The 26,155-nt window shown below is 44.8% G+C and overlaps 2 protein-coding genes across 7 annotated transcripts in view; one reads left to right on the top strand and one right to left on the bottom strand.

Moving 5' to 3' along the window:
* The window catches only part of LOC147033674 (uncharacterized), a 127,306-nt gene extending 117,295 nt beyond the window's left edge, over positions 1-10,011 (top strand). The window contains exon 12 of the mRNA XM_085851820.1: positions 163-10,011. Within this exon, the coding sequence (XP_085707946.1) occupies positions 163-860 (698 nt within the window). The 3' untranslated portion in view covers positions 861-10,011. The remainder of the gene's footprint in view (positions 1-162) is intronic.
* LOC147033677 (uncharacterized) overlaps positions 2,873-26,155 on the bottom strand; it is a 33,494-nt gene continuing 10,211 nt past the window's right edge. The window contains exons 3-6 of one of the 6 annotated variants that reach the window (XM_085871758.1): positions 20,360-20,499; positions 15,243-15,712; positions 14,242-14,313; positions 7,912-8,045 (exon numbers count right to left, since the gene is read on the bottom strand). In XM_085871758.1, coding sequence (XP_085727884.1) covers positions 8,040-8,045; positions 14,242-14,313; positions 15,243-15,712; positions 20,360-20,499 — 688 coding nt within the window. In that variant the 3' untranslated portion in view covers positions 7,912-8,039. Of the gene's footprint in view, positions 8,046-12,358; positions 14,314-14,899; positions 15,713-20,359; positions 20,500-26,155 lie in introns of those variants that run through there. The other 5 variants (XM_085871757.1, XM_085871760.1, XM_085871756.1 and 2 more) reach the window with 5 other exon arrangements.

The following is a 26,155-nucleotide window of genomic DNA, read 5'->3' on the forward strand; positions in this document are numbered from 1 at the left end:
ATAAAATTCCCATGATATATTTAACTGTCCTTTGCGTAATATTGTTGGTCACGTGTTACATAATGCGGAATCTCGGTGGGTACCTGCTCATTTTAATAAACGATACAATAGAAGTATTTGAAAACATTCAAACTGACCTTATTTTGTGTCTGTATCTCGCAGGAAGACGAGCGGAGTTCATAAAGAAGTTTCGCTGCAGCAAGTGCGCTTGCGCCTTTGTCACCGAAGCTGGTTTGCAACTTCATACGAAGAGGCATCACCCTGTTTTCAGTGATAAAAAGTACAAATGCAACGACTGTTCTTACAGCACAGAGAGCAAACGCAGCTTCCTAAAACACATGTGGATTCACACCGGAGTAAAACCTTATGTTTGCAGCATGTGTGGCAAGGGATTCAGCCAATCCTCCAGCTGTCAGCAGCACGTGTGCAAACATAGCCAGGAGCGTCCGTACACCTGCTCGGTGTGCTCGAAGACCTTCTCTTTCCTGTCGGATTTCCGTCGGCACGCACGAATCCATACGGGCGAGCGTCCTTACGCGTGCACGGTGTGCGCCAAAAGGTTCACGGTGCTGTCAAATTGTCGGCAACACATGAGGATCCACACGGGCGAGCGCCCTTACGTGTGCACCGTATGTTCGAAGGCCTTCTCCGATTCGTCGGGTCTTCATCGGCATACGCGAATCCACACTGGCGAATGTCCTTACACTTGCAAGGACTGCGGAAAAACGTTCACAGATTTATCAAACTGCCACCAACACATGAGGGTCCATCAGCTGAAGAGAGTGTACAAATGCAATGTGTGTGGTAAGGCCTTCAGAGGGTCAGCGTACTGTAAAAAGCACGAGGCTAGTCATGTGTAAAGAAGCTTTATCGAACCCTCTGTTCAGTGTGATCTGCTGTCCATCTCGATACCTTCAGTGCTGAAATATCTACCAAAGGATGAACCGCGTATAAGATGTTGTTTGTATCGTCACGTGACCGGGTTCCCTGACATGACCGACCGGTTCCTTGATGTCAAGATAGCAATTTAACAGTTTTAGGTTGTATTCGTAGGGAGATGATTACAAATCAAAGGAGGTAGTTTCAACACTGTATAGCAATTTATCGAGGCCACATCTAGAATAGTGTGTGCAGTTTTGATCACCACTTCTCAGGAAGGACGTAGCTGTCATACACAATGAGACTCAGAACAGAATCTTGCTCCATTGTCCAAGTTGGAGGATATGGATCCAGAATGATTTGCTGAAGTCGTGTGCAAGGAGCATGGGCCGAATGGCCTCCTCTTGCGTCTTCGATGGAAAGTTCAGTTGTGTAGTGATACTAGATTCCGTACCCAGCTAGATTCAGCTGAGGAGTGGCTGAATGCGACAGGACTTTATACATGAGAAAGGAGGTGGTTACGAGGGGATATGATGAAGATGTTTAAGATAATGAAGGGTATAGAGTAAATCAGTGCAGAATAGACAGTGACAGGACCATGGACCAAGGTCTGAGAGTAAAGAAGAGTAGATTTCACAGCAGGGGTCTTTTATTCAGAGAATAGTTCATGCATGGAATGATTGATCTCCTTTGAAAGGTAGTGGTAGCAGAAATTGTAGATAGGTTTAAATAGGAATTAGATAGGTACTTATTTGCATTGGGGACAGATGGGTACAGGGATATTGGCAGGACTGGTGGGTAGGTTGAGTATGGGTGGGTGATTGTGTCCATCTTTCCTGAGTGTGAATGTCTGTGAGGGTCTCACCAAGGGAGAGTGTGATTGATGTTCCACATTCTTTAACATAGAACTGCCTGACATTCATTCATCCAAGCATTTGCGCAATCACAAACCTGCCGACTCATCTCGGAGAAACTCACGACTTTTGGAACGATCTTTGAGGAATGGATAAACAAAAAAAACTTTTTTGGGGGGGGGGACAAGTTGCTTCAGGCATTTGTTTCACTGGGAGGCACCATGTTGTCGAAATATCGATGCCCTGAGAGTGTGAGTGGCAAATTCGATTGGTCGAGATGGCGTACAATCTTTATGTCGGTGCAAATAAGCGAATTTCAAAATTTCATTTTTATAATTCAGTTGAAATAAAATAAAAGTTTTAAAGGCTGTAGAAAAACAACAACATTTAATTGTTTACCGCCACTGATGCATTTGGGATACACCATCTTATACAACACCTTATTTCACACATTAAATGAGTGATTCATGCCTGTTGTTTGCATCCTTTATGATGTCCCAATTCCCGATAAACAGTAAGTTTCCTGTTTGGATTGATTTTCGATTTTGTTTTTACTGCCAGACAGACAAACGGACTGAAGCAATGTTGTGCACATGCACACACGGGACAAGATGACGTACAATTTTGCCAAATTCAGAGCCACCGTACTGATAAAGTGCCAATTTTTGTCTGATTTGTCTTCTCCAGTGTTCAAATTTTAAAATATATAATTCAATTGAAATTATTGAGTAATTCCTCGATCACAGAGTGCAACCAGAGATTTCAGACCGCAAGTCCGTAGCATATGTGCAGTGCAGTCGATAAGTTGTATACAACCCAGATGTGTAGATTGGGATGATGACAGGATGACAACTACTATCCCCTACCCTGATGTGACGATGTGATGCATTGACAGTCCTATCTTACAGAGTGAACCAATCACTTTCCTCCGCTTTACACTACCTGCGTGGGGTGATGAAGCTTGGACACTCCTCACCCTGAGATGCAACCGATCTGTTTGGTGCTGGTCTGAGATCACCCTAAGTTCGGTGCTGGTCCAACGGCAAGTTGGGAAAAAGATATGGGCAAGTCCAAGAATTTGCGCACGTTACGTAAGAGACATTCAGGAAGTTTACCCCTCTGAAAAGCAATTAAGATAGTTATTGATTTCAGCAATTTTTATTCAAATGTTGGGCATCTACAGTACAAGTAGAACACCCACAATAATTTATATATCATTAGTCCTTGGGATGATTTATGTAATTAAAGAAAACATGGTGTGTTACGCATGGGACCACAAGAAACGATTTTTCAAAGCCATATGATCAAGTTCAAAGTATTCTGAAATAATTTTATCATTCACCAGAATTTTCAGTGTGGAGAAAGTTCAAACGTAACTCATCACATCACAAATCACATCACCTAGCGTAACTCATCACAAATTCTTTTTCAGAAAAAATACACAGCAGTCAAGAGAGATTAATTAGTGTTAACGAAGGAAGCGTTACGTATGGGACAAAATTATCCGTAGGCTTTACGTGCGAAAAAAAAATATATATATATATACACATTGTTGGTGTAAATTTCCTTTCATCACACAATCAGCTGGTTGAGCATATTTTGACACAAAGATCCAACATTTAATGATTAGAAACTCAGCGATTCATGTCGTAGTCGAAGGATGTGAAATTAAAGCAATCATCTGATTATGAAGTATTAAAAATGCAAAATTATTGGTTCACGAGCGCCAGCCAGTGACCACTATATTTGGTACGTCTGGGTGTCCAGAGCATAACTCTGTGGACTTCGATGCGATCTTGATGAAACTTGGTTATGTGTTCAATATCAATGTCTAGTTGTGTTTTACTGGATGAGAGCATGCTACGCCCATTGTGGGTGGAGCCATGCCCCAAAAATAGCCATTTTTAGGGGTAGTCAGATTACCAAGCTCAAATGAGCTAAGATCCTCGTCCTCTTAATGATGATGTCATAAAAACGAATATGACGTCATTGTGATGTATCAGGTTTGCGATAAATTATCTGTGCTAATGCCCGGCTTGATTCCCGCAAACAAAATTCAAACAGCTTGCCTAGTTTCGGAGAGAATGGTATAGGTGATTTCCATTAGTGGCGATATTATGACGTCAACTTTTTTTCTCGGAAGAATTTCCAAATTCGGAGATGGTTACTGCCTGCGCGTGGGCTTTCTGGATATGCATGGCAAGTTTCATGAAGATCTGATGAAAACTCTGAGTTGTGAAACAAAAAATAGGAATGACGTCATAGTGATGTATCATATGTGCGGTAATTCATCTCTGCTAATGCCCTGTTCGATTCCCGCAAACAATTCAAAAAGCTTGCCTAGTTTCGGAGATAATTTTTTAGGCGATTTCCATTAGCGGAGATATTTTGACGTGATAACTTTTTTTTAGGAGGAATTTTCAAAATCGGAGATCGTTACTGTCTGTGCAGGGTATTTCTACATATATACGCCAAGTTTCAGGAAGTTTCAATGAAAACTGTAGGCTTGAAACAAAAAAGTCCACAAGAAGAAGATGAAGAACAACAACGTGAGTTAGACTTAGAGATCGTCCACGAGGATCTAAAAATCTATCTTCTCCGACGGAATTGTCTGAATGGAATGGGTTCTTCGGTATTTGCATAGTAAAATGAATTATCTAAAGCTTGTCACTGTCCGATTTTTCATTTTCATCCCAAGGTCAAGGTCAAAAACTTAGAAAATTGTGAATTTTGTCATAAAAATCATACGACCGCCCAAACTTTGAGAGCTAGGATGACAATATTTTTTATGCATAATCTTGGTCATTCCCCACCTAAAGTCTTGAAACCATTTTGCTCTATGTCGAATACCTTGCCCGTGGCGCCCCCTTCAAGTTTGTTTTTTACGCTGATTTCATCAAAGTATGGATAATCCGAGGACTGCGAAATGCCATATAGCCTATATGATGTTATATTGTTCCTCGAATGTTCCAGAGGAAGTTTTGCACCAAAGGTCATAATCCTTGACCTTTGACCTTTAAAGGCCACAAAGGTCAAATTTTCAAGGTTGTGGGAATAGAACCGGGTTTTCGACCTTCTTCGACGAACTAACTCTAATAAGCTATAGCACGTATCCTGTTTCCTTATTTTAGTGTCCACAACATTGTTTTGTGACCTTTAAAGGTTAGGCATAGGTCAAATTTTGAAAGTTGTTTAACAAAACCGGGTTTTCGACATTTTGCAGCTAATAACCTGTCACCCGTACCACATCACGTTGATCATTTTTATAACTTGGTCAAAAATGATCACATTGTCTCATCCTTGACTTCTGAAACAATCGACATCATCAAATACCGCTCGTGAACCATCGTAGTCTTCAGACTTGTTTTAAATTAGAATCGTATTAACCGTGGTTTGCAAGTACTAATGAAGAAAATGAAATGCACAACTTTATTGCGGACGTACACAAAAATGTACAATATAAGGTGATTAAAGACAGACATGACACATGGGACAGATCTGTTTTAGTGTATGTACAAGGAATGAAAATAAACAAAATAATTTGCATTGAGTGATTTGTTGTTGGTCATTAATTAATTTGTTTTTTTAATGCTCATGTAGCTTTTTTGTTTTGATTTGTCTCAGGACATCAGGGCTGTTGTGCATTCAATATAAGTGATTATATGTAGATGTAAACATTTATCAACTCGACTGAAAATATCAAATCTGGCAACGTTTGTATATGGCGTTAACAAGAGGGTGAATGCCAACCGACAATTTGTACGTAGATGAGTGCCTCTCAAGATGAGCAACAAGTAAATGGTAAAGCACACTAACGAATGTGGGGACCGACCTGATACATGCTTAACAAGTTGGTATATGATGGTACTTGAAAACAGGACAATTGTTCAAACATCTGCAGTTATTTTAAATTTTTGAACTTAAGAGATGATTTATACGATGATTTACAAAGATCATGAAACGTTTCTTTTTCATGAAGGTGTAAAAGAGAAAGCAATAATGCTTGAACCTGCAAGTAGTCTTCATAATCACGCTCTCCCTCATTTTGAGGGCATTTAACCTTTTGATTTTCAAGGACTTTTTCAATCTTCGATGCAAAATTTTACTCCGATACTTTGATGTCTTGTACAAATGCGTGAACGTCTCTGTTTGTAATGGTTGGTATTGGGAGAACTTCAACCACTGACACAACTTGTGCAGCATATTCTGGTTCATTGCAGAAGCTGAATTTTGTGTTTCATGAATCTGCATGAAATTGTCCTTGCATCCTCATGCAAGTTTGTTACTTGTCCCACAAATGTACTACAAGCATTGCTCGTCTTTCCTTTTCAACATCAACTTTAGCAGTGATGAAGTCTCCAATCTTCACTTCACACGGCTTGTCTTCTCTGATGCCAGTTACCTCTTCATCTTCTTGATGAACTACACGAGCTACTGAAACTTCAATTTCAGGAATTATAGTGTGCTCTGTCATGGCGACACTTGGATCACACAGGAAGTGTTTACTGCTGCACCTCCGACACCAGGCCTCACTGGACAGATAAAATGAAGCTTCTGAGTCTCGGGAACAGTGCATAATTTTCCTCCAACGTTTCTTCGGCTTTTCCGCAAGTTTTGAGATCCCTTCTTTGCTGACAAACAAGAGGGTGACGTGTTCACACAACCTAGATGCAACACTGGCAAAATGTCTTGCGTCTGTCACCACTTCCTCGTTTCTCAACACTGCCAGCCAAATGACTCTTTTGACTGTACCGCTCACACCATCAACCGCTGACTTCCCATGAGTGGTCTCAAGAAATGATCAATTAATGGTTGCATCATAGGCTGCGTCATGGAAGAGCATATTCGCAAGGCAGAAGCGATTTTTGAATCGACTTCCAGCTCAATCAGACCAATAACACGCACGGCTGATTTTGAAGGGCAGTTTCTTTGTGAGATCATCATGAAGAATGTGGTTAAATGCCTCAACTGAGTCTTTGGTGTGAAAGAGCTCATCCTACACAATGAAGTGACATAGGTGTTTCATCTGTCCTTCATGTCTGTGGCATACCATTACTGTGAAAAGTGTACAACTGTCAAAATTCCAATGTGCAGCCATGATCTCTCCTTGTTGTTTCAAGTTATAGTTTCCTCATGGACCTCATGGACAACATGGAAAAGGCCTCATGGACAATTATTTCACCGGTTTGGTGTTGTGACTTTAGTTCTTTCATTTCAGCGTGTTCACGGAAGTCTTGCCAGAGGTGTCAGTCGATTCCCTAGATCTTCAAGTGCTGAAGCGACATCAGTTTGGACTAGCTGCTTCACCACCTTTCATCAACATTTGTCCACTGGAAGTATGTAATGTCACCAATAGCTTAATCATCAAGACCTTGAGTGAGCTCTTCAAGAAACTGATCGACACCACGTTCGCTGCAAACTCGATCGATATATTGACGATCGTCCATCGAACAAACCGTCAACGTTACAGCTTCGTCTCCATCCAAAGCCAAAGCAGCGATGTGGCTACTCAGTGAGCTGAGGAGCAATTCTGTGTTTTCATGGTATCGGTACATGCACACATCTTGGTCTTTGGCAGTGGTTAGTAAGACCCATGCTGGTCAAAATTCCTGCAACTTGCTCTTACCAACCTTGTTGCCTGGGCATTCTTGAGTCTTTAGCACATATTCCTCAAGAGTAGTCATGAGTAGTAGATGCTTTTGCTTTTTCACTGGCTTGCCATCTTTCTTCCAAGGAAGCATACTGCTAACATCATCACGTTCACAATACTCCTGGACATGTTGCTGCTTCACCTCCTCTGAAAATTGCATTGGTATTCCTTTTTCTGTCATCAGAACATAATCTTTTTTCGTTTGGGATTGAATTCACCTTCTTCAAATTTCCTTTTGCTTTGATGTGCGAGACTGTTTGCATGATCACGCACAATTTGCTGCAGCACCACACTTCTCTGTTCAGTCTTTAATGGAAGTGCTTCTGTTGCTTTTTCCAAAGCTTTTTCCTTGCTTTGTTTACTTCCGAAGACTTCTGTTGGAAGTTCATCCGTCATCCCATTACCATCTGGCGTAATGTGGGGACTCTTCTGCTTTGATTTCCGTTTCCGCTCCCTCTGCTTTCTTTTGCGGTCTCTTTCGTACTCTTGCATCTTCGTGCGATCGCCTTTTGTCATGAGTTCTTTTTTCTTTGCCCTCATTTTCCTCTGTCTTTCTGCTTCTGACTTCTTGTACGCTTCATATTCTTCCTTATTTTGCTGCTTTCTCTTCCTGTGAGCTGCAACACGGCAAGCACTTTTATCCTTCATATTGACTTTCAAGTCTGCAATGAAAGAAAGAAAAAAAGGAGTCCCTAATTAATAAACCATTTATAAATACAAGTTCATTACTGTAATTTTAATCACAGATCGATGCTATCACCAGATTCAATTGACTGGTGGCATACACATTCCCATACCTTTCACATACACATCATATCGATAGTGGGGGAAAACAAAGCAGCAATGATCATATTCATTGACAATTACATGAGATACTCACTTTTGCACTCAGAAGCACATGGAAGGCTGAACAATGATCCCAAATGTCTAGTCTATCAGTGGTGGTCACTCAGGATATTGATGTTTTCCCTCGAATTCAGTGTGCCACGTGTCAGATTCTGTGCATGCACATGTGCATGTTGTATGTTCTTAAGTTATAATTAAGGACGACTTCTACTTCCACAAGGGAAGAGAAGAAGGTATTAATTTTGTGTGAAAGGGAAATACATGTTGCAGTACGTTTCATAGAAAAACCAGAACCTTAGAGGTGCCTGAAATATTGATATTCTTCAAACGGAGGTTACACCCCCTACTTACAAATGGAATGATCCCATCTTGTTTAGTCTGCCTTAAACTGGGCCATGTTTGGAGGACGGGTCTCATGAGAAGAATACATGAATGCCCAAAGTGGTGGTCAAATCTTGGTGATGTTGAATTAATCTTTCCCACAGACTTTGCAAGTGTTGGCCCGTATGTAACTGTGTTGTCCCATACGTAACATTAAAAAAATTACTTGTGAACTCATTATCTACTTATATTTTAAGCTAGAAATACAGGATATATGACGAATACATGATGGATTAGAACTTCTGAAAATGGCATTAAAAAAAATTTCAGAGCTTTTCGTGTAATCCTAAAATCCACATAAAATTGTTACGTATGGGACATCACTTACTAAGAACAGGACGATGAAGTGAACAATTTTTTTTTCTTGTGTATTAAAAGAGCACGGTAGAGTATTCGTGTTAACCATAAAAAAAAGTTAAGTTTGGTTAAATTTACTACATCACTATTCCAAATTGTCCCATACGTAACACCTAATTTGCATATATGTAAATTAGCTTAGTGATTTCATACCTTAAACATATGACTTTGCCATTTTCTTTCAAGAATTAATAAAATTTCACGTTCAGACATGAATAATCTCATTGAAATTACAGCTGTGGCATGAATATGAAGTTCTGCCACCTGAGGACCTTCTCTTGGATTCGCCCATATCTTTGACTATTCCTGGGGGCCGTGTGTGGAGGACGTTAATGATCACGTCACCCCCTCGGTTACCTTCGTTACAGTATCGTGATAAGATTGCTATATTTTTAAATGATTGTATGGAATTTTATAATATTGGTCTTGTACCTGCAAGATGACCTTTTTTTTGATCATTCATAAGACGTGGAAGAATCTTAGCATTCCCCAACCCCTTACTTTGAAGAATTTCCTCTTGTACGTCCCAATGCATGGAAGCGAAGGGAATTGCATACCTGCCCTTTGTTCTGCTTTCACTGAAATTATTTGGTTATTGAGGTCAACACTATGATCCCTCGTCCGGATTGGAATTTTTTCTTTTTTTGCCAAGATTGAAAAACATGAAATTTTTCAATCCTGGCAAAACCAAGGGCAGGTTGTTGTGTGGTGCCATTTTGTTTAACTTCCCACCTGCTATTCCATCGCTGTGACTCTCATGCTATTCCTAAACACCTCCCAATTCTCCGTGTGGACCATCATCCCAAAGAGCAAGACCGATGTCGCATGCACGTCGCGTTTGTAAGAGAAAACAGTCGCTCCTCCGGTTGGTGGCTTTTCATGGTCCAAGATGTCGGGGTAAAGGATTTCCCTGGAGGTTTTCTTCCTCGTTGAGGAAGTGTGTTCGGATGGTTTTTATATGGAAAAGGAATGTTCGATTCAATTGTAGTTATAAATTGAGGCCTAACCTATCATTAAAGTTGCATAGTGAGTGTGTGTACCAAGTGTTTGTGTCCTGTCCAATTCCTTCGCCTTGATTTGGGTGTTTTCACATTGATTATGTGAGTGAATAAATGGTAGTGCACAGATGCAAGATGAAGTCAACGGGTTATTGATTGGAGATGAGGTTGTGCGGAGACAGAAGAAGGGAAGATCCCAACACGAGTGTGCAGTGGTAGTGTGGGGATGAAACACCAGGTAGTGAGCCCATTCTGCACTGATACTGTTTTCCTTGAGAAATGATCCCCAACCTGCTTAGTGCATCGTTTCCTTTTTCAAATCTACATAAGACATGGCCAGCTGTTCTGCCACTCTGTCCCCTCCGGCCGTTCCGCCGCTGTCCCCTCTGGCCGTTCCGCCGCTGTGTCCCCTCAGGCCGTTCCGCCGCTGTGTCCCCTCAGGCCGTTCCGCCGCTGTGTCCCCTCCGACCGTTCTTCCGCTCGGTCCCTTCCGGACGTTCTTCCGCTCTGTCCCCTCCGGCCGTTCCGCCGCTTTGTCCCCTCCGGTCGTACCGCCGCTCTGTCCCCTCCGGCCGTTCTCCCGTTCTGTCTCCGGCCGTTTCCTTACTCGGGTCCTGCTTTGTCCACTTTTCAAGCTTCTTCTTCGATGGAAAATGCTTTTTGTTTTGTTTCAATTTACAGCATTCATTTACTTTTAAATCCAAATTTAAGGATAAAGTAAATGATGATGATAACATGGCCTGGCTACCTGCATTATACAGTCCCATTACATCACACTCAATCCAGGGAAGGTTCATTTCACATTTGTGTACTTTTCACTCACATCAAGTCTGAACATCTGAAAGCCATAATGAACAATTCATTTACATACTGTAGAGACAATGTGGGCTGGCAGGGGATCCGAGAGGTATTACACAACTCCAAGCTGTCTCGCCTGCATTCCAATGCCGACCCAGCTATAAAGCATCATCCCGTTGTTTCACAGGCAGGATGATTCATCATTGTGCGTGCTGTCCCTCGCATGGACATTAAACCTGGCGTCCCATCTGCCAGGATTAATGGGTGGATGTAAGGTCCCAGGGTGTCCTTCGCGAAGAGGTGGCAAATTATCAACGCCACCATAAATAAATTATAAATGAATCCCCTGAATACTTTGTCGAGCGTCAGGCCTGGTCAGCCGGTTCATGAAAGAATTGCGCTAACAACTTCTCTTGGCCAACCCCACAAGAACGTGGGAATAATAGTGGAGTTTTAAAGAATAAGACGACGATGACGCAAGACAACGTCCACCTGAAATATGCGTAGGATCACGTGTTATTCACGTAGGAGTGTTATTCACAATGCTCATGTGTGGAGCGGATATTGAGGACAAGAGGATATTGGGAGTTGTTCATGCGATCGGATGCTTCAGAGGTAGCACACTCAACTTTTAGCTGTTTGATCTGGGTTAGATTCCCGACCCAACTATAAACTGTCCTGGTGTGAAACAGGCAGGGTGATTCATCAATATGTGTACCGTCCCTTGGGTAGATATGAAACTGGGTGTCCTGTCTGCCGGCATTAGTTGGTGGACGTTAAACGTCCCACGGCGTCCTTCGTGAAGAGTAGGCGAACTGCTGCAGGCATCTTGAACAAATTACAAATTCCGACCCTAACTACTGCTGGGAGAGGGATGGCAAGCAGCCCGGCATGACCTGTGGCCAAGAAACTGCTTCAGCGGAACCAACGCTCTGCAACTTAGACTGCAGAGAATTACTGCAAGAAAGGAATGATATTTCTGCTTGGGGAGGACTCCTTCCACTGTATGCTCATCCTGTGCGAGTGGTAGAGATGATTATTGGTTTCATCGTGGCGTTCATCTCTCCGTTCGTCCATTTCGAGGAGGTGTACGATAATGCGGATGCTCAGCCTTTTATTGATCAAGTGAAGCAATTTGTGGCACCATCGTTTCCTTCTTCATTATCATCGTGGTGCCAATGCGGTGAAAGAATATCTGTGCAGTCAGGCCGAGTGCATCATTACGTGATGGTTCATCCGATTAATGGCCTTGGAGGATAGCTGAGATGTAGACCCCCCCCCACCCCCCAACCCCCCTTTTGGAAACACCAGGATGGCATAAGATCTTTAATATCCGCCAAGCTGTCTAGCCTGAGTTTGAATCCTAACCCAGCGATAAACTGTCATCCCGGTGTTTCACAGAGAGGGTGAATCAATGTGTGTGCCTTCCCTCGGATGGATGTTAAACTGGCCGCCCTGTCTGCCGGCATTCGTTGGTGGACGTTAAAGATCTGCACTTTCTTCCTGGGTGGTTTGGCCTTATTCGATCATTGAAACTCATTCCGATTGATCGATTGTCGTGTATCGATGCAAATAAAAATGCACTTTGCACTCCCTGTATTAAAAACGACTTTATTAATTCGTTCATGGTGAACAGGTACAACTCAGGCCTGATGACATGCAGATACATTGTGCAGTAACAAGAGGCAAAGTAAGTGGAGTCATGGCTGAATCATTGGGCTGGTCAAAGATTGCTCGAGAACCAGACTCAGCGGTGTCATAGTTAGAACATTCGCTCTGAGTCTGGGATGTCAGTGGTTCAAACCTCAGCCAAGTCATATCCATCCATCCATCCATTGGGACCATACTCTGTGCAGAGCATTGGTGCTGCCTAAGCAGTCTCCTGGGCTGTTGGGCACATCCTGGACGGGTCGCCACTGCGACGCAGGATACCAGCATGCTGGTACTCATTTTGCCGTCCTTGTTAGGATGACGGGCTGAGTCAACCTCACCTGGTATTAATTCAACAGCAAAGCAGGATTTGAACTCAGGACTCTGGGATCCCAAGCCCACCACCCAAGCCATTAAGCCCCAACAAAATGATAGTTACCCGGCAGCCACGTTGCCATACGCAAGAAGAAGAAGAAGAAGAGTAATGGTAACTATTGATTACCATGGCTGATCAAAAGAGTTATCGCTTCCATCACTTTGATCTCCAGTCACCAGCAATGTAAACACGATTATGTCCAGCTACTCTACTCTACTCCACTCTTCTTCTGCTTTCTCAGCAATGGATGAAAGCCCTGAACCTCAAGCAATAAATCACAACTGCCATCCCCACAGGATTAAAGTGGCATCTCTCACACATTGCCCGAAAAGGTTGTTGTGGATTCTCCCATAAGAAGCAACACTCGTCAGAGGCAAGAGCAGAGCCACAGTCGAGCTCGACAATTGTGCTGAGCAGAGCGGCCGGTACAAGAGTACGGTGAACCATGCTGTACGGTGAACCATGCTGAAATCTCTGCGTGACCTGGCCTTGCACTCCTGGAACCGGACCCACTTGCTCCTTGCTTACTCCAGTGTGACGGATCTTCACTTTGATCAGTCTCGAGTTGTCCTCCACCCATCTTTGTGCAGGATCTCCTCAGAAGGTTTCGCTTCAGCTCATGAACAATCGCTCTTTCCCTCCGTGTTTTCCACCTCTGCGCAGGCCTTGCAGCCTCACCTTCCATTTTTATGGTTAATTTCGGAGTTTACCGTTTAACTTTTGTACATTGTGTTTTCACACAACCCGTCAATTTACAAACTCAAATTTGATTTGGCGATGATAAATTTGGATGCCATCTTCCTTACTCGGTGATCGTGCATGAAGGGGTTAATAGGCAATTGTTCGGCCATCCAAGTCGGTTTGGAGTCTGATAACCTTGCCTTGGGTTGAGGGCACCTGACGATATCTTTTCATCAAAGTCTCATCTGAGAGAACCATGTTCGAGTTGTACAAAGATATTCCGCAACATGCGTCAGACTTTACCAGCAAAAGAAGTGTTTTTCACCTAAAAACACGACCAAAGGTAAAGGATCTCGAGGTGACATATCTCCATCACGTGAGAACCAAAGACACCTGAAACACGTGAGAGGAAGACTTTATGAAGTGAAGATTCAGCAAGTACCGGAATGGATGGTGTAGCGGTCAGAGCGTCCACTCTGAGACTGGGAGGTCGACGGTTCGAATCCCAGCCGAGTAATACCAAAGATATTAAAAATGGTCCTTGCTGCTTCTTTGCTCAAGCTCAGCATTTGATAAGAATAAAGTACGGACAAACCATCATAGCTCGGTAATAATCGCGCAGGCTTTGATGGGCCTAATGGCATCCTAATGGGGCGAATGTCCTTGTAAGGGAGCTTGTGTTAAGCAGTCAGATACTTACACGACCCAAGGATTCACTCCTTCGATTCAGGACAAGTAATCAACAGTTTGGACATCATTTTGATTCAGTACCTTTTGTTTGTCTGCAATGCGAGCCGAGTTCGAACAGGTACACGAATCTCCGCTCACGATGTCCGCACTTTGCTGAAACAAAGTAGAAAGGATCGTGAAACATTCACCAGTGAGTGTGTACGTAGTGCTCACTCTGAAGGATTCATCGAGGGAATAAAAACGAATCTACATCATCACCGTTTGACATTGAGCCGGTTATCCGTGTTACATTGTGCGGACAATATGGACAACCTTCCTCGGATAATGAAACGACAGCATCTACTTTTAACCTAAAATCCTCCTGTTTCTGTCACTAACAAACCACCACCTTGAGGCAGACTATCAAATGGTCACTCAGGGTTAGAACTCTACATCGACTGCCTCTTCTTCCTCCTTTTAAGCGCATCAATTGAGTGATTCTCCCAAAACAGAAAGTTTTAAAGTCAGATGACTTGATGTGGAATGGAATGGGAAGCAGAATTTATCGGAGTTTTCTCTTAGGGAGAAAAATGTCCAATCTGCACAGGAAAGGGGCGAGGCATGCGTGGCTGGAATCCTCACACTCCTTTGGAGGTGGGGGTATCCACACCCCGATGCAATTCGGCACCTGGGGGGAAAAAACAAACAAACGAAAAAATTGGTGCTTTGGGGGACTCCACACCCCACCCCCGTGGAATCAGTAAGAGTCCATTTCGTTATCTAGTGTCGAGCAAAATGTCGTTTCGTTTCGTTTTAGCTTTGGACTAACAAAGGCAAAGCCACACGAGTCGAACCCACTCGCACCTAGTGCTTCACACATGGGTAGCCATGTGCTTCTTACAGTAAGATAACCGGCTGAACGTTTTCCCACAAACCGCGCATGGATACGGCTGCTCCGGGCTATGGATCCTCCGATGTCGTTGGAAGTTCGACAAATCGCTGAACGTTTTACAACACACCAAGCACTCGTACGGACGCTCGCCGGTGTGTATCCGTGTGTGCTGGTTGAGAGATGATAACTGAGGGAACGTCTTGGCGCATACCGTGCACATGTAAGGGCGTTCCTGGCTGTGGATCATCATGTGTCGCTGAAAGTTTGAGGCGTAGATGAACGTCTTACGACACACCGTGCACACGTACGGCCGCTCTCCCGTGTGGATCCTCGTGTGCTCCTGAAGAGTCGACGAATAAGAGAAGGTCTTCGAACACACCGTGCAGAAATAGGGGCGCTCCTTGTTGTGGATTCGCATGTGCTGCCGGTGGTGTGCCGAGCGACCGAATGCCCGACCACATACACCGCAGGTGTGCGGTTTGGCTCCTGTGTGGATCCGAATGTGTCTCATAAAGGCGGATTTGTTGTCGGAGGCGAAAGAACAAACATTGCACTTGTAGTTCTTATCGCTGGAAACGACGTTGCGATGCTTCTTTACGTGCACCTGCAGAGCAGCCTCGCTGGTAAAACGGCGGGAACACTTGGTGCAGGCAAACTTGCCGGAGAGCTCCGCCTGTTTCCCTGCGGAGATAAATAACATGGAAGAGGAGAAAGGTGTGAGTTTTTCATCCAAGAAAGTAAAGTTAAAATCTACACTTTCAACAGCTGATGATTGCAGGGAACGAAAGGTTGTTGAAACTCTGTGGAGCGCTTGTGGCAATTATCTGGCAACTCCAGTTGAGAAAAGAATTCTGAGTATTTCCAAGATGGCGGTGAACACTGGGTACCGAAGGTCCTTGTGAAGGAAACCGTGAAACGAGTTTAATATAACAGATGAGATGAGATGAGATGCACAGGTTGAAGTCACACACCTGTCATGCAGAGGTGTGTGTGCCGAGTGGTGCATAACGGTTTTGAAAAGGGACAAGATGATGAATGTACTCGTGTGCAACCAAGTGCCGTGACATTCCAAACATGACCAGGGTTTAAAAGTCCATTTTGGATAAGCGGAAGATCGAGCTATCATGTTGCAGTGGAACCGTGTATCGTTATTGGAAGCGATCTGGAGAAGGGATTCCACAAGGCCACAGAAAACCTGGACACCTCCATTTTTGCCTCAGTATTCCGTTGTCTCGTGTCCCTGAACAAGTCCGGGAATGAAGGTCGATTGAGATAAGCGTTCGGTCCATTGTGCTTGCGCCCATTGGGTTTCCTTTCTCTTTTCTCCATTGATTATTTCATTGTAGTGTGTTCCCAATCCCATTTCATGGGTTATTGAAAAGCATACCTCTGTGGTTTTTGAGTTGTGGCATCACCCTCTGGTGTAACCACATTCACATTGAATCGACGGACGCCGAGCTTCGGCTCCCAAACCAAATTATTTAATTCTCAACCACTTTGCGCCACGGACAAGTTGCATATGTGCAGAATTCAACTTCCTGGGAGTTGATCCCTCCAAGACGCCGAGTGGAGTCATCTCCCCGTTAGGGAGGTCAGGTCAGGTATGGGAGCATGCGCCAGAGCAGCGCTTCGCTGCGTCCACTTTCCGCCGTTACTCCAGCGGCCTCCGTCTGGCCATCCCACAGGCAGATGCCTGAACCATTCCCATCTCCTTGAGATGCCGATCAACCTGCTGCAACCACGAGGCATGTGGTCGGCCCATTGGCCTCCTCCACTCAGGAGACTCCCTCACCGAGAGAATCTGGCGAGCAGGATCAGCGTCAGGAAAATGAGCCACATGTCCATACAGCCGCAACTGATGCTCACAGACTATGCAGGTAACAAATCTCATTTGAGTCTCTCAGCAACCGCTAGTTGGACACAAAAATCCAACCAGCGATAGCCAAGGATTCTCTGAAGAGACCTGCTACCAAAGGAATTAAGTCTCCGTCTCAGATCCTTGGTCAGAGTCCAAGTCTCACATCCATAAAGCAAGACTAGAAGCACCAAGGACCTGAAGACTCAGACTTTCGTCCTCCCGCCACACCCCATTACCAGCATTACACCCCCGCCACGTACCAGCAGCGCCACACCCCATTATCCAGCGAATCCATGACTCCCCAGGCCCGACCCAGACGTCTATTGACCTCTGACTCACAGCCAGCAGACATATGAATATCACTGCCAAGGTAAGTGAATCTCTCCACGACCTCAACATCCTCACCGCAAACAGGCACAGACAGGACAGCAGCATCCAAGATGTCGTTGAAAGCCTGTATCTTAGTTTTGACCCAGGAAACCCAAAATCCCAGCGGCTCCGACTCCTCATTCAGCACCTCGAGGGCCCCCAAAAGGATATCTGAAGTTTCCGCAAAGATGACTGCATCATCTGCGAAATCAAGGTCCGAGATCTTGACATTCCCAAACGATGCACCGCAGCTTGATCTTTCCGACATCCTCCCTAGAATCCAGTCCATACAAGTGCTGAAAAGTGTGGGGGCCAGTACATACCCTGACGAACTCCAGTAACAATTGAAAAATAAGTCAGAGATGGTACCACCACATTTCACAGCACTCTCAGTACCAGAGTAGAGTTCAGACATCAGATCCATCAGTTTTGCTGACACCCTACGAAGACCAAGAATCCTCCAGAGGGCATCTGGATTCACTGAATCGAACGCGTTACAGAGATCAACATAGGCTGCAAGCAGCCCCTGCCGAAACTCTCGTCTGCGTTCGGTGAGGACCTGAAGAGCAAGAATACAGTCAATCGTTGACCTCTTTGATGTAAAGCCTGACTGCTCTGGACGCTGGTGCTCAAGCAGATGGTGGCGAACCCTATCAAGAATTATCCGAGCAAAGACATTGCCCGGCACTGAGAGCAGCGTCACCCCTTGGTAGTTGTTGCAGTCTTGGCGATCACCCTTCCCTTTCCAGAGAGGGACAGCAAGGCCCCTCTTCCAGTCAGTTGGGATGATGCCTGTGTTCCAGGCAGAGAACGAAACTGCATGCAATGACACGAGTGCAGCGTTTCAACCATCCTTGAAAAGTTCAGCATGGATGCCACAGATCCCTGGAGCTTTATTCCGTTTCAACCTGTTCACCGCAGCCTGTGTTTCCACAAGCGAAGGTGGACCACAGTTGATTGGAGGGTCAGCAACAGGGATTGTAACACCCCTGACATCCAATTCGACAGCTGGTGGATCAGCCTGGTACAACCGCTCAAACTTCCCGGTCCAGCAGGCCTTCACTTCAGATTCCTGTGTCAAGAGCCTACCACCCTCTGCTCTAACTGCGGTACACCAAGGGATGGGCTTGGATGAACGCAATGCGCGAATTCCCCTGTAAGCAGGACGAGAATCACCTGACCACAGGTGATGCTCTTACCCCCTCACAGATTCCTCACACATAGGCCTCCTTGTCCACCCTCAGTGCACATACAGTTTTACGCCTCAGCTCCCTGAACAGCTCAGCTCTGCCATTCAGCCTGGCCCTGCGACTCTGGTCAATGGTATCCAGTGTCCCTTGAGAGACAAAATTCTTCTTTGCTCTGTGGTGAGTTCCATGACATCCACCGGAAACCTCAAGGACAGTGGTCTTGAAGGCACTCCACAACTCTTCAGGACCTCCCAAAGCACCCAGACACCCCAAATCTCTACTCAGCTTGTTTGCAAACTCCTCAGCTACCCTCTCATCCTTGAGCTTGCCAACATCCAGCCGAGGCTGGGATGGTACCATTCTCCTGGATTTAAGGTGCAACTTCAGAGTTTCTCCAACAAGCCGGTGTTCAGTGTTGAGGAACTGAGCACTCCGATAGACCCTGCAGTTCTGGATCATCATCCAGCGACCATGAATGAGGACATGGTCAATCTCTTTTGCGACACCGCCAGCATTGGAATACCAAGTCCAGTGATGAGCTTGTGGGCACTGAAACCATGAACTGGCTACCCTAAGTCCATGACTTCTTGCAAAGTCAAGGAACTTAGTGCAATTCTGGTTCATAGTTCCTGACCCATGGGGACCAACACATGTCTCATAACCATACCTATCAGTTCCAGTCGATGCATTGAAATCCCCCAAGACTAGAAGTGTATCTCGTCTGGGGCACTGATCAACCACAGACTCGAGCGTGGCGTAGAACGCATCCTTCACAGTGAGATCACTCGCCTCAGTCGGAGCATAAGCAGAGACCAGGTAAATGACACCTAAGGATCGACGAATGCTTAGTCTCATCATACGCTCGTTGACCAGTGTTACCTCAATTATCATTGGAGTCAGCTTATTGGACACAGCTACAGCAACTCCTTGGGAATGGTAACCATCAAAACGACCAGACCAATAGTAGGTGGAACCACCCACCATGATCTCACCGCAATCTGGTCTCCGAACCTCAGAGAGTACTGCAATCCCGATGTCCAAACGCTTGAGCTCAGATGATAACAGAGACAGGTGATCATCCTTTCTTCGGGATAAGCCATTCCAGGCACCCACCCGAAAGGACCGCCTCAGGTTAACCCAAGGAGACCGCCGTCTGGTGGACGACACCTCAGCACCACTCTGACACACTCTCCCACAATCTGAACCGGTAATGTTACCCTGTCGTTTCCCTCCTATCATCAAAGATTGGGGGTCCCGGAGGCTTTGCCCCAATCCCGTCATCCGGTGAGCTTCCCTGCGAAGGGAAGCTGCACAGGATGTACTCCCACGGAGTGGATTTTCAGGTTTCTTTGCGTTTTTGTGTTTTGCAGAATGAAGGGTTTTACGGTGGCCAGAGTGTAAATCCTGCCACCAACCTCCTATTATAAAGTAACCCAACTGCAGGAGGACGTCCGCAGACACAGTTGGGCACTAGATATGGATGGCCGTTGGCTCACAAGGAGCTCCTCCGCCCTTTGACAGGTTTTGTTTTTCATCCTGCTGGGTGTCCATATCCAAACACCCTCCTCACCAAAAAACCTGGTGGGGGAGACGGTTTTGTCGCCGACAACCCGACCATGGTACAGGTGAGTACAGATTTACATGATACCTGTAAGCAAGTCACAGATCTAATCTGGCCTGACCTGACTGAGAGAGTTTGGGAGACCGGGTCCGTTACAATACCCATGCTTGCTATGGAAATACCTTTTCAGGCCAAATACATAAATGAGATGGGGAAGAGTGGAGACGAGTGGAATTGCACAATATTTTTGCACAAGTGATATGTACATGTAGCACGGTACCCTTAGGTTCAATGGCGAGTTGTGATCACACAGGTAAACTTTGGGACAGTTCCAAGTTTGTTCAAAGTACCTGTGCAAAGCTGGTCCTCCGCACTGTTTTCCGGACGTGTACAGCATTTCCCATCTGCGATCTCTGACCCAGTCCACGTGGTCCTCGTCATAATGTGAGATTTATCCACAAACGGTTGGGGTGACGATGAAGTGGAGAAGCTGCAGGAGGGAATCAAGGATACTGTGAGCGTTTTGGAAAGTTTCCATTATTTTCACACAATTACATTCACTTCGTGTTCGGCCAGTTCTCCATCGGACTGGGCCGTGACGTGTAAACGAACAGGTTAACAACGTGCTTATACATCACAATTTCTGGAACAGGTATTTCCAAAGAAGCAATGTTTCAAGGAACAAGAAAGAGGACAAGACTTTGTGGAAACTTGGACATCAACGTCAGGGGAGAGAAAAGTTTAAATTCCCTTCATGGACACAAATCGCATCATGTTTGCCGAACAAAACGATGAAACTCTTGTTTCGTGTTCATTATCAGCCCCAATTGGACTTAATCCGAAATGGAGGATTATGGATTTGGTCTCCATTTTTGTGTTTCCATGCGTTTGTGTGTCCGCAACTATATCTCGGACATGTCTGGACCGATTTTATTCGTATTTGGCACAAATACAACACATGATGGTGTGCATAAGCACGTCATTTTTTTTTTGACATCAGATCCAAGATGGTCGACTGGCGGCCATTTTAGTTGTTAAAAAAAAACAAACAAACCCGGTGTCGAAGGCGTCCTCAACCATTTCTCGGACATGCATTTACTGATGTTGTTCAAACTTGGCACTCCCATAAAGAATGATGGCTTACATAAGCTTGTAATTAAATTTCAAGATCAGATCCAAGATGGCAGACTGGCAGCCATTTTAGTTGTAAAAAAAAAAAATAACCCGATGTTGAACACGTACTCAACCATTTCTCAGACATGCATTCACCGATGCTGTTCAAACTTGGCACCCGAATAAGGAATGATGGCTTACATATGCACTTCATTGTTTTTTTGAGATCAGATACAAGATGGCTGACTGGTGAACATTTTAGTTGTACATAAATATGGGCTAGTCCTTTAAACCCCACACAGTAAAATTACTAAAACAACAGGGGTTATGACATTTTATGTCTTTTTTACTTGCTCTTCAAAGTTTGCATCTATCAAATGAAATACTTTGCTGGCATAAACATACAAACAAGTATGAGGATCATAATTACAAAACTCGACTGAAGTCGATGGCACACCATCGCAAATCCCCACACTTCTCACCGAAAGCAAAGTTGAAAGATGGAAAAAAGTTCCACCACGAATGATCCAAGGGCAAATTTTGAGTTAAAAATTTTTTTTCCCGTTTTTACCCCTGTGACCCCACGTTCCCACCCCCTAGGGCATGACCCATGGTCAAATCCCCCAAAATCGTTACATATTTCATGCGTCCCCCAATGTTGATTTCACATTCAAAGTTTCATTTTAAAAGTATAAAATGTGCCCATAAACGCATTTTTTGTTTGTAATTTGACCTTTTGAACCTACCACACTGCCCTCGCACATTCTAGCCATGTGGTGATCATAACCACCAAGTTTGGTGAATTTCTGCACAACCGTTTTTACTCTACATGGTGTGACGGACGGACAGATGGACGGAGCCGATTACATCCCCTCCCCCATTGTTTTTTTTAAGGATGGGGATAATAAATGAGTCAAATCCATACAGCAACCTTACCCTTATAACATCATGCAACATTAATTATTAATGGGAAAAAGGGACTGGATTCAGAGAGCGACAGTAATAAAAGGATAGTCTGTACTCTTTAATATCCAACAGAGGTATTCCTCATCTCGGTGTTAATTAGTTACATACATTACACAGAAGGACAAACAACTCCAATAGCCATGAAAACCAGTTCAATGAAAATGGGTACAAGTAAGGGTTGTTAAAAGGGTCATTAGAACAAGATACTCCCCATAATGAAACTCTCACAAAACCCACTTTGATCGATCGATGTCCAACCGTAGTCCAAACTTGGGTTTTTTTAAAGGGATCAAACACGAGCGATACTCAAATGCATGACATTGCACGATGGTGACCAGCAATTATTTCTCCACCTTCTTCCCTTATATGGACAACTCATAAACATTCCCAAATGCCCCTCATTCTACAAACTCATGAATACGAGATGGTTCTATATCCAGACAGGGCCAGAAACTGCTCCACATATCGCGAAATTGTTGCATATACGGAAGTATCCAACATTTCCCCAAAAACACGCGATCTTCCATCTTGCCAGCCTTTTACTCAACATGTACAACCAGTCAAGTCCCAATAAACATTACAAAGTCTGATATAATAAACTATTTGTTCTGCATCAAATCATCGACATACAAGCATTAATATTGCACTGTACCTACTGTATACACCACATTAGTTACTCATTAAGGATATGCGACACTGAGAAACACTAACTTTTTATTATTCAATATACAAGTGGATATAATCAGGAAGGAAGTTTTATTCTTACCAATTATATATTTAGTTATTGAAAAGCCAAGAAAATAAAAAACAAAAAATACAAAGACCAGTGTTTCATGGAAGATCGCATCTCATTCCGAGGATTTTTTTCAGTACCACAGGGGATTAATGAACTTGCATTTTTATTTTTATAACTGTATGTGAAGGTATTCAAAAAATAAACAAGTCACCGCCAACTCACATCGCTGCCCAACAGATAAGGCTCAGGTGCGACATGTTGACCACCAACTGGTCTTCATCTGGGACTGCCAGGTTTGAGGTACTAATGATACTCCCACTGAGGAGGAGGCATGAAATGACTTGTTTTTTTACTGGCAGAGTACCCGCTCTACGGGCGATCTTGCCCCAAGCGTGCAACACGTTCTTCTGACACATCCCTTTATGTGGGCAGTGTATAGGCAACAGACCGCTACCTCAATCGCTCCCAAAATAAGAAACCCAGGTTATGAACTTGAAGCAAAACATGCGTTAAAAAATATATATATATATATATATATATATATATATATATACATACAGTAGACTGGGCGTAAGTCGGCAGCGTGTAACTCGTCACTTCGCCGAAGTCGGCAGCGTCAAAAAGCCCCGAATTTATCTCATGTTAAATCCCTTTGAATAAAGGGTCATCTCTCTGTAAGTCGTCATTTCTAAGTCGTCACTTCGTCTAAGTCGTCAGATGTTGTCCGTTCTCACGTAATGGAAACTCAAGTAAATTACCACTCCTAACTCGTCACACGGAACTGCTGCCTTGTGAGAAGCCCGATTTCATGGAATCGTGATGCTCGCTCATTGGTTTACACCGTCAGTGATAGGCTATTTATAACTGCGTACAGACGTTTATCACACTGCAGGCAGGACAATGGCGACGAAGCGTAAGCTTACAACTAAAACCTACAAAGAAAAATACGACATTATCCAGTTTTGCGAGGCAAACCCACTGATGAAGAAAACAGCCATAGCTGAGAAGTTGGACATCAAACAGCAGACATTGAACGATATCTTGAAGAATAAGGGCAAGATATTTGGACAAGTGGAGAAGATCGCGAGGCCGGTGGTAAGTGTGAAACGCGTGAAATGTGTGTCCTTTGAAGATGTCGATGATGCGCTCATCATCTGGTTTCGGAAAATGTCGGCTCAGCCAAATATTCGGTTTCGGCTGATTAGGCCGATACTGTCTTTCGGTGGAGGATTACCCAGGCAACATCAGGGAATACATTGACCAGTTTGAGTCCTTTCTCATGCACCAGATGCCCAAGAGTTTGAGGCAGTCAAACATAACGGATTACTTCGCGAAGGAGTAAAGGATCGATTGAGCTTAGTGTTGAAGTCCGATCATGGTTTTATAATGGCTTGTTTTGTACATTACCGCACTCACACATAGGCATTGAGTGGTAATTATCACCACGATGACTGTGTGTCATGTAATGTGTCACCATACAATCACCGATGGTATATGAGTTGTCTTACAGTTGTTCATTATCTTTACTTTTGCTAAACTGATTCATGAATTCCATCTTTGCTTGATCACTTTCCAACTCACCAATGAACCCCCACCTATACCCTGAGGATTGTGTTTTCCTTTTGGTACAATAGCCGGCTCTCACACATACGTGTCCAGGCCACGCGCAACTTCATCCTTCACCCCACAGTCATCATGAATGTTCGCATACGCTGATACGCGTAAGTCGTCACTTTTTTTCTCGGTCCCGATGGTAACGACTTACGCCTAGTCTACTGTATATGTGTGTGTGTGTGTGTGTGTGTGTGTGTGTGTGTGTGTGTGTGTGTGTGTGTGTGTGTGTGTGTGTGTGTGTGTGTGTGTGTGTGTATGTATATATATATATATATATATATATATATATATATATATATACATACATACATACATACATACATACATACATACATACATACATATATATATATATATATATATATATTGTTGCGGTTTTCGCGCCCGCCGGCGTGCGAACGGCCACGTAACTCGAATCGCGGCACGTCGCCCACCGGACGGACAATCCAGTCGTGACCCTCTCGGACTAACGCCGGGAACCAGTCACGGGTGGACCTTTCGGTCTCACCGCGATCGAGCCAATCAGCCCCCGCGTGGGATAGGGTTGCTCGCCAAATTCGAACTACCTAAGTACCCACGCGGAGGGTAGACCGGCGATCGCACCTCGCCGCAGGTCGACTTCGGACACGGGCCACTTAAGCGACCCGTTCCGTACTATCAGAATAACCGAGCGGTGTTATCGTCGACCTCGACGGTTCGATTAATTATCGGGCGTATTCAGCCCACTACCAACCCTTTACGTGAAGCAAGATGGGGATTCAATGGAGGAAATGACGAAGCGAAGCGGGTAACAGTTCAACAATAAAGCACATTTATTCTCGGCACACGGGAAGCACACAAATACAATTCCACCAAATGCACACAAAAAAGAAAACACACAATTCCATTTACACAAAAAGCAAACATAAAAGTGAAAACACAGTGCAGAGCTAATACCGACTACTGAGCACACGGCAACACTTATACAATTCTACTTCACAGACGGCGCCGACAACACATACCCAAAACCAAGGAAAAGAAATCCCCCAAGAATGGGGCAGGCCTGAGGCCGAGACCGGGTCGGGCCTACCCGTCTGGTGATGAGACGCGGAGCGGCGATGGCCCCGCAACCCGCGGGCCTCGTGGACAGTGCCTGGCTGGGGGTGGGAACGGGGCCCCCTTGGTCGCACTATCTCAGCTCGGGGTCAAACAGCAGGGGTTGCTGATGCTCGGGGTATAGAGGATCTTTATTATCCCTGGTGTGCGTCTCCACCTCGGCCAGGTCGCGCTGCCGGCCTCCCTCGGGCGTGCAGCTCCTGGCACCGACGCGAGCACCCCCTCGTCCGACTCTCTTCAGCTTCTCCAGCCACTGCAGGCTTCGGGCTCCAGTCTTCCACACTCGTCCCCTCCGTTCCGACTCCTTCTCGTTCTCGACTCCTTCTCGTTCTCGTTTGCGACTCTCTTCTGACTGACGAACACCGTCCTTTTATCCCCCCGTAACTTCGCCTTTGACCCCCTCCCTTTGACCTTTCACCTCGCTCCCCATTGGCCCGAGAAAAATGGGCGTGAAGGCTTTTTGATCCACAAATTTGCATATATCGATCGTTCTGGAGGCGGGGCCAAATCGCCCCTCGCTCACCGATTGGACGGCAAAAAGTGGGCGTGTGTCGTTTTTGATCCGTTTTTGAAGCACAAAATCCGTGATTTTGTACACGCTGTTCGACGCGCGTTCTGCATG

The sequence above is a fragment of the Eptatretus burgeri genome, chromosome 2, assembly GCF_056783735.1.
Source record: "Eptatretus burgeri isolate ZD-2024b chromosome 2, Ebu_testis_v1, whole genome shotgun sequence".
NCBI classification, from domain to species: Eukaryota; Metazoa; Chordata; class Myxini; order Myxiniformes; family Myxinidae; genus Eptatretus; species Eptatretus burgeri.